The 12500-nt window shown below is 48.3% G+C and overlaps 1 protein-coding gene across 1 annotated transcript in view; it reads left to right on the top strand.

The window, feature by feature from the left end:
- The window catches only part of brf1b (BRF1 RNA polymerase III transcription initiation factor subunit b), an 86171-nt gene that overhangs the window by 54537 nt on the left and 19134 nt on the right, over window positions 1-12500 (top strand). Inside the window, exons 13-16 of the mRNA XM_062550861.1 lie at window positions 3428-3489; window positions 3986-4067; window positions 4580-4632; window positions 6481-6764. Coding sequence (XP_062406845.1) covers window positions 3428-3489; window positions 3986-4067; window positions 4580-4632; window positions 6481-6764 — 481 coding nt within the window. The remainder of the gene's footprint in view (window positions 1-3427; window positions 3490-3985; window positions 4068-4579; window positions 4633-6480; window positions 6765-12500) is intronic.

The following is a 12500-nucleotide window of genomic DNA, read 5'->3' as shown; positions in this document are numbered from 1 at the left end:
GTGTCTGTGTGTGAGACTGAAAGCGTGTGTGTGTGTGTGTGTGTGTGTGTGTGTGTGTGTGTGTGTGTGTGTGTGTGTGTGTGTGTGTGTATGTGTGTGTGCGTGCGTGCGTGTGTGTGTGTAATGGAGAGTGTGTGTTATGAGAGTTTGTGAGTGTGTGTGTGTGTGTGTGTGTGTGTGAGAGAGAGAGAGAGTGTGAGTGCGTAGTATATGAGATAGCTATCTATCAGAGTGGCGTCTCGCATCACAGCGTCGCTGTTTGAGACTCTGCTGCCAAACTCTTTCCATTTTTACCGCCTACAGTCCTTTCCAAAGCCTCCTCCAGCACAGTCCATAGACACATTCACCACCATATGGGCTCCATCCAATCCTGAGTGCGCTAATGTTAGCGCCTTGCCTTAGCTGTTCACTTGTAAGGAACGTGTTTTATTACATAAGCCCCGTTTACATGGACACTTCTATTCAGATTAGAAACGAAAAAAAAACAGCTCAATCGTAATCAAAATCGGCATATAAACACCTCAATCGGAATGAAAATCCTGATCCGATCAGAATTGTAATCGGAATAGAAGAGGTGGCGTAGTCCGTTCCTATTCCGAATGAACGCTCATGTATACGGTCATTCGGATTGACATATCCTCCCGATGAAAAGTAGGAAACAACAGCTATTCCGATGAAAGATTCTAAAGCGCTTACAAGCGTCTGATCGGAATAGAAAGTAGCCCATGTAAACAGACGGCGCAAAAATTTTCAATCGGAATAGTTTAATCGGAATGACAAAAAACTATCCATGTAAACGTGGCTATAGTCCTAGTTACATTGTAATACTTTATCATGTGCATTGGTTGCTGACTTAAAAGGCAATGTGAAATAAAAGGCAATGTGTAAATCTGCTTAGCAATTACTGATACGTTGTAGTTGTATAATGTTAGGCGTTCATTAAATGATTGCTGTTAGTATTAGGATTATGTTATTGTAATGGAGTATGTTGTTAGTCCTTTACAGTCTCAATAATAGAAGGGCAATGTACTATGAGATTGCTTATCAAGTGGTAGAGGTGTGTGTGTGTGTGACTGTGTGTGCGTGCGTGTGTGTGTGTGTGTGTGTGTGTGTGTGTGTGTGTGTCTGAATTTGAGAGTGCGAGGCAGTGAGAGGGAGACCCTTTGAGTTATTGGCTGCTGTTTGGATTTGACTCGCCCTGCATCGTTGACTACATTGAGCCTGTTCAGACGCGACGCGCCGCACCGGTGTGTGTGTGTGTGTGTGTGTGTGTGACAAAGAGAGCGTGACAAAGAGAGGCTCGTCGTCGGCCGCGTCCGCCGAGCGACTGTGCGTCAACACCGTAGGGGTGACAGGCGAGCGGCAGAGAGCTGCTGGAATCGATATCCATTACCTGCCCCTGAGCAGCGGCAGAAGCGGCAGACACAGCAGACACAGCGGCCGCGGTGGCTCCTCCTCGCTCGGCGACGACGTGAGGGGCGATGGATCATGAAGGGGCGGGGGGGGGGGGGGGGGGTGACACTAATGCGTATGTATGATCCACGCCAGTGCCAACTCTGCCTGCTCCTGCACACAGACACACACACACACACACACGTGTGCGCACACACACACACACACACACACACATGCCCATCTCAAGCGTTTCCCACTGCCTCACGCTCTACCACCACCATCAGACACACACACACACACACACACCCACAAACACACACACACACACACACACTGTATGAAAGATAGTTGTGTGTGTGTGTGTAGTGTTGGTGGAGTGTGAGGCAGGGGGAAACTCTTGAGATGGGCGACAGATTGTGACCCACTTTTTCTTTTCCCCCATGTTGGGTTGGGGTGGCTCTACAGAAATCTCTTTTTTTTCCCCTCTCTCTCTCGCTTTTCTTCTCTTGAGGTGCCAGCCAGAGCTGGTGTTGAGTTGGCCCTTTTGAGCACTGACTTCTGTCCTCCTCATGATACATCTTTGAGTCTCCTCCACCTCTGTGTGTGTGTGTGTGTGTGTGTGCGTGCGCGTGTCATGGAAAAAGTTCTGTGAATTTGGAAAGGTGTGTGAAGTATTCACCAAAGAGGCATTTGTTATTCACGCTAGATGTCTTTGTTGTAGTCGGTCCGTGAGCCGTGCCTGAGTGAATTGAACCTCGCTCTGAAACGTGTCTCAGCACACCAAATGTACTGTGCCACATTCCTGGACCCAAAAAGGATGTGTGTTGTTGGGTTAGCTGTTTTGGTTTTAGGCATTTTAACGCATAATCAGCGTCTGCTTGTTTGCACCTTGTGCTGTCGGGTGGAAGAAAAAACCGGGATCGTTGAGTTTCTCCAAATTTAGATTGCTTTCACTTTAGGTTGCTCAAGCATCAATAGCACACCATGCCTGGATCAAGGACATGAACGTGTACGATGAAATAGTATAAACATTGGCATAGTATAACATAAATAGCACATTTTTGCACTTCATAAACACCTACGCATATTTTTATTTTTGTTTTAATAGTAGTAGCGTTAGTTGATAATAACATGTAGGTGATGTATCTGTTCAAATGCATCCATCCGAATTGATCCTAAGTGATTTTTTAAAAGATGCAGATTCATGGAATGCACAAAAAGGTCATGGGAGTTATTTCTCTGGAAAAAGGCACACCCACAAACTCATGTTAAAGCACGCGCCCTGCCCTCTCCATGATGCACCAGATCGCGTGCGTGCACCCCAAACCATCAAGTTCAAAAGCATTGTGGGTCTCAACATGTTCACATCGCATGGCTTCTCACACACTCACCTCGTTTGCCATGTTAACGCTGAAGGGGCTTATGCAGCGGTTCCCTCTGCTACGTTTGAAGACAATTTGAGAACATCCTCAAAAAACACAGCACCCTTTTCAGATCACAGCCAGGGCTATTACTAGCAATTACACAACAAAGAGCTTGCTGGGCCTGCATTATTGATATCGCTCTCGCGCAAATTGCGTTGTTTGTTGTCATCTTCAGATATGCGAAGCTCCACTCAAGCGAGGAGATAATCTTCCATTTCATATTAGAAGGGAGAGGTTCAGTGAATTACCTGCCCGCTGCTTTGTCAGGGGGAAAAACACTTCAGTCATGCCTACGGCTGTGTGTATGTGTGTGTGTGTGTGTGTGTGTGTGTGTGTGTGTGTGTGTGTGTGTGTGTGTTTGTGTGTGCTTGTGTTTTCATAAAAAGGAAAGCAAGTTTACCAAAACAAACAAAGATCAGTCTGCCAGATGAAGATAACAGTGTAGTCAATGGAAAAAAATGAAATGAAATTAAATTAGTGTCAATCTGTTTATGACTTTCTCCACTGGTTAAAGAAGAGGAAAACATGGACCTTTGTGGCTTCGTAAGCCTATGTTTTTGAGAAGTATGATATTGAGCACTGGCGTTGTTCTGTTTCTCTGTCTGTAGATGACAAGTCGGACAGTGGAGAACTTGACCTGGATGGCATCGATGAGGAGGAAATTGAGAAGGTATGTTGTCATTACCGGTATCTTACTTCCAGCACCAGAGGCAGACATTCCTGGTTCCACATAGTAAAAGTCCCGCCACATATTCTTTCTACCTGCGCACTTAAGCTTATGAGCTGGTTTGGAAAATGTTTTTTGGCCTTTTACTTTTTGAACCCGGGATGTCCGCCTCTGTCCAGCACATAGACTTAAACCCAACATCTAAGCCAGTGTCTTCTTCTGCAAAACACCCAACTCTGTGCTGAAGCTCTTAAGGTATTATAAAGTGACAAAAAGTCAAAACGACTTGGATTCAACATCACGCTGAATGGAAATGAAAATTACACCGCATAATCTTCATACATTTTTAAAATCCCCACACATGAAGCATTAGACACATTTTCAATACATACGTGTGGATGTCCTCCTATCTCTCTCTCACTCTCTCTCTCTCTCTCTCTCTCTCTTTCTCTCTCTCTCTCTCTCTCTCTCTCTCTCTCTCCCTCCCTTTCTCCCACAGTACATCCTGAGCGAGAAGGAAGTGACTGTGAAAACGGAACTGTGGATGAAACAGAACGAGGAGTACCTGCAAGAACAGAAAGGTAAGAACGAGCAAACACATGAATGAACGAACGAGCGAACGAACGAACAAGCATTATAAAGAAAAGCCTGCGAGCAGGCAGCGGTAGGCCGCAACGTCAAAGCCAAGTCTGACACTCTCATTAATGCGCCTCAGCCGAGACTTCCCCGAGTCTTTTCTCGCTGCTCAGCAGGTAGGCTAAGAGAGACTCAAGGTCTCCTTCTCTGATAAGAAGCACTCCGTAAAACTTTGGATTAGTTGCGTTTCCTCCCCCCCCCCCCCCCCCCCCCCCCTCATCTCTCCAGTTTCGCACATTTTAAAAGCCAGCGTGCTTAAGTGGACCTTGTTACAACCTTTTTGTTACTTTGCTACTTTATGGAGGCCACATTAGCTGAGCTAGAGTTCTGGTGTAGCCTTTCGGAGAGCTTTGGTTTTGGGTTGAAAGAGAAAAGCAAATTTCTGATTTGCAAAATGTTTGATGTCTTTCATTTGCATCCACTGTTGTTATAATTGTGCAAATGTTTTTCCTTTCAGAAAAAGAGGAAAGAATCGCCAAGGAGAAAGAACTGGGAATTTATAAAGAGAAGGTAAGGGTGTGTGTGTGTGTGTGTGTGTGTGTGTAAGTGAGTGTGTGTGTGGCTATGTGAGGAGTGTGTGTGTGTGTGTGTGTGTGTGTGTGTGTGTGTGTGTGTGCGTGTGTGTGTGTGTGTGTGTGTGTGTGTGTGTGTGTGTGTGGCTATGTGAGGAGTGTGTGTGTGTGTGTGTGTCTTTGGGGTGGGTGAAGAGCTACGCTCCCTCCTGCTCAGGGGCCACTATAGCAGACATACAGCAGCTGTGTCTGATTGAAAAGGAGGGGGGCACTTTCCATGTCGGACTGTACCACTTCCCCCCCACCCCCCGCCCCCCCTCTCCTCCAGACTAACCTGCTGGCCGACATCTGTGCCACGGTTTTCAGCATGAGACTATTAGCCATACGGCTGCAGGCCTTCCTAATGAGGTGCCGAGAGCTTGATGCCAATACCAGATTCGGTTAAGAAATCTCATGTCCACCAGCTTTCACTGTGGCGAGACCGTTTGCTCTAGATGTATAACAAACATGGTGATTGAATAACAAACGAACGGTGATTGCTGTGGGTCCCACGGCTTCAAGTGATTTCGCAGATTCTTAAGTAGGTTCAGTGTTTCCTCTGTTGACAGCAGGGAGTCTGAGATCATTTTGGTTAAAGATGAAAAGAAATGGCTAATGTATGGCTAACGTGCATTGGGTTATGTATGTATTTAAGGTTCAGCCCTCATCAAAGTATTTTATTCAGAGTCATTTATTCCAGCAGAAGCCTGTGGTTATTGAGACCAATGTTCAATATTTAGGCATTTTGTAGTTCATCCACTATTCAGGATACTTGTACAAGGATACAAAAGTTTCATGAAGAGAAGGCTGTCTTGAAGCAGGAGCCTTCAGTTGTCTGTGTGATTTTACCAAGTGAAGAATCAATAATGCATTTTCAAGATCAACTTTTAGTTAACATTTAATCAGTGCCTCACGCTCCTTGGTCATTTATATTAAGTTGACTAGTTTATCTGCTTGCTGGGAGAAAGATACTGGGACTTTCAAAGACCTTAGCCATGGGCTTTTGAATTAAGTATTAGAAGCATTATTCCCCTGGTGTTGTAATGGGTCTTCTTGCATAACTTCTGCAGGACTAGTGCTAGCATCACGTAACTTCTGCAGGACTGGTGCTAGCATCACATAACATCTGCAGGACTGCAGTGTCACATAACTTCTGCAGAGGGTCATCACATCTCCTGCCTCCTACAGGATCATTACAATCCAGCTGGAAGGTAGAATAGAATAGAATAGAATATATACTTTTTTGATCCCGTGAGGGAAATTCAGTTCTCTGCATTTAACCCAATTTAACCAAATTAGTGAACACACAGCACACAGTGAACACACAGTGAGGTGAATCACACAACCCAGAGCAGTGAGCTGCCTGCCCAACCAGCGGCGCTCGGGGAGCAGTGAGGGGTTAGGTGCCTTGCTCAAGGGCACTTCAGCCGTGGTGGACTGGTCGGAGATTGAACCGGCAACCCTCTGGTTACAAGCCCGATGCGCTAACCAGGTTGTGGGCGTGGTGGAAATGCAGTGACATCCCCCGACTGACATTGGGTCGATTGGGGTTGACTGGGGTTCGATTCTTGCAGTTGCAAATCTGCGTAACTTTGGATGAAAGCTGCTGCTAAATATCAGTGAACTTTAACGTTAACTTTAGGATGGGCTGCAGATGCTGGTATTTGGTTAATGTGAATGTTAATGTTATGTTATGTTATGTTGCGAGAGGAAAGGGAGCAACGAAAAATGTTGCAAAGGGTTTGCAGTGTCGCCTGTGCAATCTTGTTAATCTATTTTTTGGGGGGGTGGGGGGTTGGTTCTGCAGCCCAAGAAATCGTCCAAGAAACGCGAGCCAATCCGGGCCAACACGGCCGAGGAGGCCATCGAGAAGATGCTGGAGAGGAAGAAGATCTCCAGCAAGATCAACTACGACGTCCTGCGCGACCTCAACAGCAAGGGCAGCAGCGGCAGCAGCCCTTCCCACGCCTCCGAGGACGCCGCCTCCACCACCGGCACCGCCACCGGCCGCAAGAGGCTGACGCGGCGCAAGAAGCAGCCCAGCAAGAGCAACCTCGGCCTGGCCAAACCCGCCAGCCTCATGGGCAAAAGGTAGGCGGTTGTTACAATATGCAATCCATTTCAAATTCAAATAGGGTTTAGAAAACAGAAGACTAGAAGTGTGACTGGAGGAAGAGAAAGGTAGGGCAGCTTTCTGTATTCATTTTCAAATTATGAAATGGACACGTGTCAGCGTTGGGGTCGTAAAATCTCTGGAAGCGCTCTTCTCCTTTGTTGGCATGTCGACAAACGATGCCTCGTGGTTGAAACCTCCAATGTCTTTCCAGCCCTGCCACGTTCTTTGCAGGTTTGCCATCTTGCTGATCAATCATAGTTCTCACGACAACAGGGGGGCATTCTCCATGGGGGGTGGTGTATGTCTGCCTGGTGAAAGAGAAAGGGCAATCAGGAAAAGGTTAACCCCCCCCTTCTCAGCAGGCCCACGGTCTGTCGGTCTGCGCCCTCTCTCTCGTTGGCTGACCTTCAGCGTCGCCTCCAAAGCTGCGCGAATTTGTCACCCATTTTGCGCCCGAACACTGTCTGTCTGCTGTCACTTGGCACCCCCCGCAATGCACGCTGGGATTTGGCCCCTAACTCCCAATTAATCGTCCGCCGGGGCGCCCAATGTCCCCCCGTGAGAAATTTAATGAACAAGAGATGGACTCTCTCACACACATACTCTTTCTCTCCTGCTCTCTTTCTCTCTTTCTCTCTCTCTCTCTCCCTCTGCCTCTACCTTGGCAAGCAGCTGCAGATCCCATGTCTCACAGCTCTTTTTTATTATATATAGAGCTGTGAGCAGCAGTTATGTTTCACCTTTGTAAAAATTGCTAACACTGCACAAAAGTTGCTGAACTGATAATGAGTCAAATCAGGAAAGGTCTGCAGAAGCTGTGATGCGGAGGCTCATTCCGGTGAGTACTAATCTCGTGACCCCTCTGCACCCCCTCCAGAGGCCTCTAACAGCGGACAGCCAGTGCTCTATCTTGGGAAGCGAGCCGTGAAATCAAAATGGCGTCTCCGGGAGATCTCATTTGCCTCTGTCCCTGGCTGAACCTTCTCCGAAGTCAAAATATGTCAAAGCTAGCTGACAGGCCGACTCTTGACTGATCCCAGAGTCGTCTCAATTATAGCTCGAGCCATCCCTTTTTCGTAACGATTAAAGAACTGTACCGAGCTCGTATTTTTTACTTTTTATATGCGAGTGTCTGGAGGAGTCGAGACTTGGCGAGCCGCACCGCACCAGCTAGCCAGGTCCTGCTAAAAGAGAGAAAACCCATTGTGTGTGGGTAGAAGACACTGTGGAACAAATCGCACAATAAACTCCAAGTTAGTTACAGTTCCGTCGTGAGTGACCGTTTCCCCTCCTCTTGCGCTCCCATTGTAAGGGACTCTGGGAAAGCTGCTTAATATGCTGCCGTGGGAGAGAAACATCCGAAGCCTCGGCCTCGGCCTCGCCGTCCCTTCAGTCTTTTTGTGCAGGTCAGTGTTTAGTCACGGCCTGCACCCGTATCCGCAGTGCTGCACAAAGCACCAGCTGAAACCAGCCGTGCTCAACCCCAGTCCCTCCACGCCCACACACACACACACACACACACACACACACACACACACACACACACACACACACAGAAACACACTGGTGCACACTGACACACAGGTAAATAGACACATACAGTACACACACACACATACACACACACACACACACACACACACACACACACACACACACACACACTCACTGATGCCGGCCACCTTTGTCACAGCCGTTCTGTCTGATAGCCTGCCCTCCACGTTGTCCTCTACCATACCACCAGCCCAGCTGCTAGGCCGGGGTCCCCTCTGCGACTCGCCCCCTCCCACCATCAGAGACGGAAGGAGGGATAATTGCCTGGCAGTTTCTTTTCATGTTCTTGTGCCTTTTCCCCCTCGCCTTTTTGCACCCTCATTATCCACCGCCATTACCTTTGTTCTGTGAAGTAAAGGTCCCCATCAGTGTGCCCTTCTGTGTGTGTGTGTGTGTACTATATGTGTCTATCTACCTGTCTGTCAGTGTGTGTGTGTATGCATATGTGTGTGTACATTTCCCAAGTTCAAATGGAAGGCAGCTGGTGGCATGTCCACCCGGCCTGTGTATGATTGTCCTCACTGCAGGGCTTACCGAGCGACAGTCCGACCTGCCACTTTGCTTCCCTACAGGCCACCGTACATGGGCCTCACAGGGCTCTTGTTTCAAATGTCTCCACAATGGCATCGAGGCCTCATAATTTTGCAAGAATTACCTTTAAAAACGGGTGGGGGGGGGGGGGGGGGGCTTTTAGTGGTGGGCCCTTTATTTGCTGCCTTTTGTTAGCTCGGCAGTAAGTAAGGGGAAAGGATACAGTATAATGGCCAATGTCACTTCAAGGTCTCTTAGTCAGCGTGTGGTGCCGAACTCACCCACTGCCGCATAAAGTTCCCAGCATTCTTCCCTGCAGGATTTCGTTTTCTTTTTCTTCTTCGTCGTCTGGATGCGTCCAGAAATAGCCGGTCTGGCTACCCAGCTGTCCTGATGTGTTTTGCAGACCCCCTCGTCCCCTTTGAAGAGGGCTTGCCTCTCATTTCCACCACGGCCTCTACGGTTTCCAGTCTCCTGGGACCCGGCCCAGCCATCACTGTTTCCACACGGCAATGACGAGAGCAATCGTCTCTCTCTCTCTCTCTCTCTCTCTCTCTCTCTCTCTCTCTCTCTCTCTCTCTCTCTCCTCCGACGCCTGTTCCAAATATTAATCAGTCGCGCACATAATGCTGGCTTTGAGGCTGAAGATCAGATAGCTCTGGTGCCTGCTTGTGAGCTCTCTTCTACATATGAATGTGAATCTATAAATTGTTCGTTACTCAAATGTCTTTCATGGGAGCGGAGAAGCGCCAGCTACTAAGTTTCTCTTTCAAAGTCCTCAAAACGGGGGGGGGTGTCCCATGAGTTGTGGGTTGCTGGGCTTCATGGAAGGTGGGTGGGAGGGGTGCAGCCAGGGCGTGTGTGTGTGTGTGGGGTGGGGGGGGGGGGTTGGTTTGAGGGATGCAGGGTCGGATCATGCCGTAGTGGAATCTGATGCCTGCTTGGTGTTTATCAAGTCCCTCTTTCGAAAGTCTCCAGAATGTGAAAGTCCCACGAGCTGGTAGAGTTGGGATGGGCAGGGATGGAGGGGGTTCTAGTGAAGAGGATGGTGGTGGTGGTGTTGGTGGTGGTGGTGTTGGTGGGGGGGGGGAGGGTTTGTTTGAAGGATGTGGAGTCAGATCATGCCGCAGTGGAATGCGATGCTTGCTTGGTGTCAGTGGGGGTCCCACACCGTGAGTCGAGCCGAACCCCCCCCCTCCCTACACCACCCCAATCCCCACTCTCCCCTTCCATCACTTAGTGTGGAGAGGCAGATTGATTTTCCTGTTTTTTCTCTTACCGCCTCTCCCCTCACCCCTCTCTATCTCTCTCCCTCTCTCTCTTTCTCTCTCTCTCTCCCTCTCTCCCCCACCCTGTTTCCTTGTCACATCGAGCCAGAGCCAACTGTGGCTCTGATGAAAGCCGTGTTGTGACAGATGATGTCCCCGAAAGGGACCGTGTCCTCTGAGCCTGGCCCGGAGGCAGGAGGGCAGAGACAGAGACAGAGAGAGGAGCGGAGTGGAGAGGAGGAGAGTAGGGGGGAGGAATGAGTGGGGGATGGGTTGCCGATCGGAGCATGTGGATGAATGAACCACAGGACTCGAATAATCTTCTCAAGTGGCTTAAGAGCCTGAAGATCAGATAGCTCTCGTGGTCGTCGCTTTTTGAGCTCTCCTCTGCATATTAATGCTAATCTATAAATTGTCCGTCTCTCATCTCGAAAAAAAGTCTTCAAAAAAGTCACTCTTGACATTTAAACCTAGGAATAAATATTCCGTAAAGGGGGCAGAAAAAGCTCTGCGTTGCCCTCGGTGAGGTTATTTTTATTATTTTTCATTTTCTTCCGCAGTCAGCACAGACCTCTCCAATCTCGTTTGATTAGATACCCTAATCACATTCCCCTCCGGTTGCCTACATTTGGTATTTGACCTCAGCGTAGCCTTTGTTGCTGTGGTGACGGGGGGGACGTGAGTGCGCTATTGTCTGAGCGGGTGATCCATCAGCGGGCCCTGAGCTCGGTGTCCAATCGTCTGGACGCCACGACACGGCAGGAGCCACTTCCTGCCGTCGGGGGAACAATGCGCCCGGTGGGGACCCGACGAGACGGAGACTGTCACTGGCCATTAGAGTCAGCGGGGGGGCGGCGGCCACCTCTGGGACGATTACCGTCCATTTGTCGCCTGCCCGGCCCGCACCTCCGAACACGATGATAGATTTTTGAATGTTTATTGCTCAGTGCGTAACAGGAGTTTGAGGGATTTCTGAGAGGCCAGACAGACTCTCTGTCTGCTATTTCCCCATTAAGTGTGTGTCTAGTTTCAAATGACAATGAAAAGCAATGAAGAGAGAATGAGAGGGACTAGATTCTGCACTAAAGATGTTATGGATATGATAATGGATATCTTGGCACACGCTTTTGTCCAAGCAATAATAACAATACACCGTATCGTTAATTTGTTTTCATTTAGTCACATAGCCCACATAAATACTCATAATAGTAATAGACTAAATCATTTTAACAGAATAATAATACTAGCAAATTGTCATAATAACAATGATCATAGACATATAAACCGTGTAAGGAGAGTGAATTTGTTAGGTACGATATCAAGTCATTGTACTAATCGAGACTCCTGCTGTGCTCTATCTATCCAAAGTCTAGCTCGAGCAATGATGGGTGAGATGGGTCTTTGGTATTATTTGCACTCAATGGTGCCTTCCAGGCAGCGCTGCCTTCAAGGCACTACTCCCCTCAGTTTAGGGGTAGGATGAGGGTTGAGGGGGTTAGGGTTAGGAATAGGGTAAAGGTAGTGCCTTTTAGGCTGTGCTGCCTGGAAGGTGCCGTAGGGGGCAAAAACCACCAGCGGTGAGATGGGTGTTGTATTTCTATTCTCAGCCACCAAGGTGAAAACCTCAACTAGAGTCTAGCAAACTATCACGTTAAGACATTTATTCTTAAGTCATGCCTGGTTTAGACAGACGGCTATTTCCCCATTTTTTAATATATATTTTATTTATTAATTTGGCTGATACTTTTATCTTAAGTGACTTGCAGATACCAGTCACCATCTCCCTGGAGCATTTTGGGGTGAAGTGCCTTGTTCAAGCAGATAAAAAAATCAAACCAATGACTTTTTTGTGGCCACTGTATGCTAGTCCAGTTCTACCACCACACTGCTACCAGCATTTAGTGGGCGTTACAAGCGAATGATGAAGGGGGATAATAGTTGAGATGAGCTACTCTCCACACTTGTCCTCCTCGATCCTGACCAAAAAGATTGTTGATATTTGAGCTCAGCGGTCGATCAAATGCGCGCGTCCTCTGCCCGCGCTTCTGAAGTAGCGTCAACGATCGACTCGGACGTCACACGCCGATCCCTGGCGGATGATGCGATGCCCACCAGGAGATGCCACGGCCGCACACGGCACCACGCTCCGTGCCATGCCATGCCATGCCGTCAAAATCCTCTCTCTGCCGCCTGCCAACCGGGGGAAGAGAAAATTGGTACCTACTCTTTGACATCTGCTGGGTTTTTCTCTGTTTTTTTTTTTGTTCTTTTTTACCGTTGTTGTATTTTTGAGCTGGGCCCACGGGAGGAGGCGGTTCTGTCGCCCACACATGCGCTGTCGTGCTCGTCGCCGGTGCA

The sequence above is a fragment of the Sardina pilchardus genome, chromosome 12, assembly GCF_963854185.1.
Source record: "Sardina pilchardus chromosome 12, fSarPil1.1, whole genome shotgun sequence".
Classification (NCBI taxonomy): domain Eukaryota; kingdom Metazoa; phylum Chordata; class Actinopteri; order Clupeiformes; family Clupeidae; genus Sardina; species Sardina pilchardus.
This window is presented reverse-complemented; position numbering and strand designations above follow the sequence as displayed.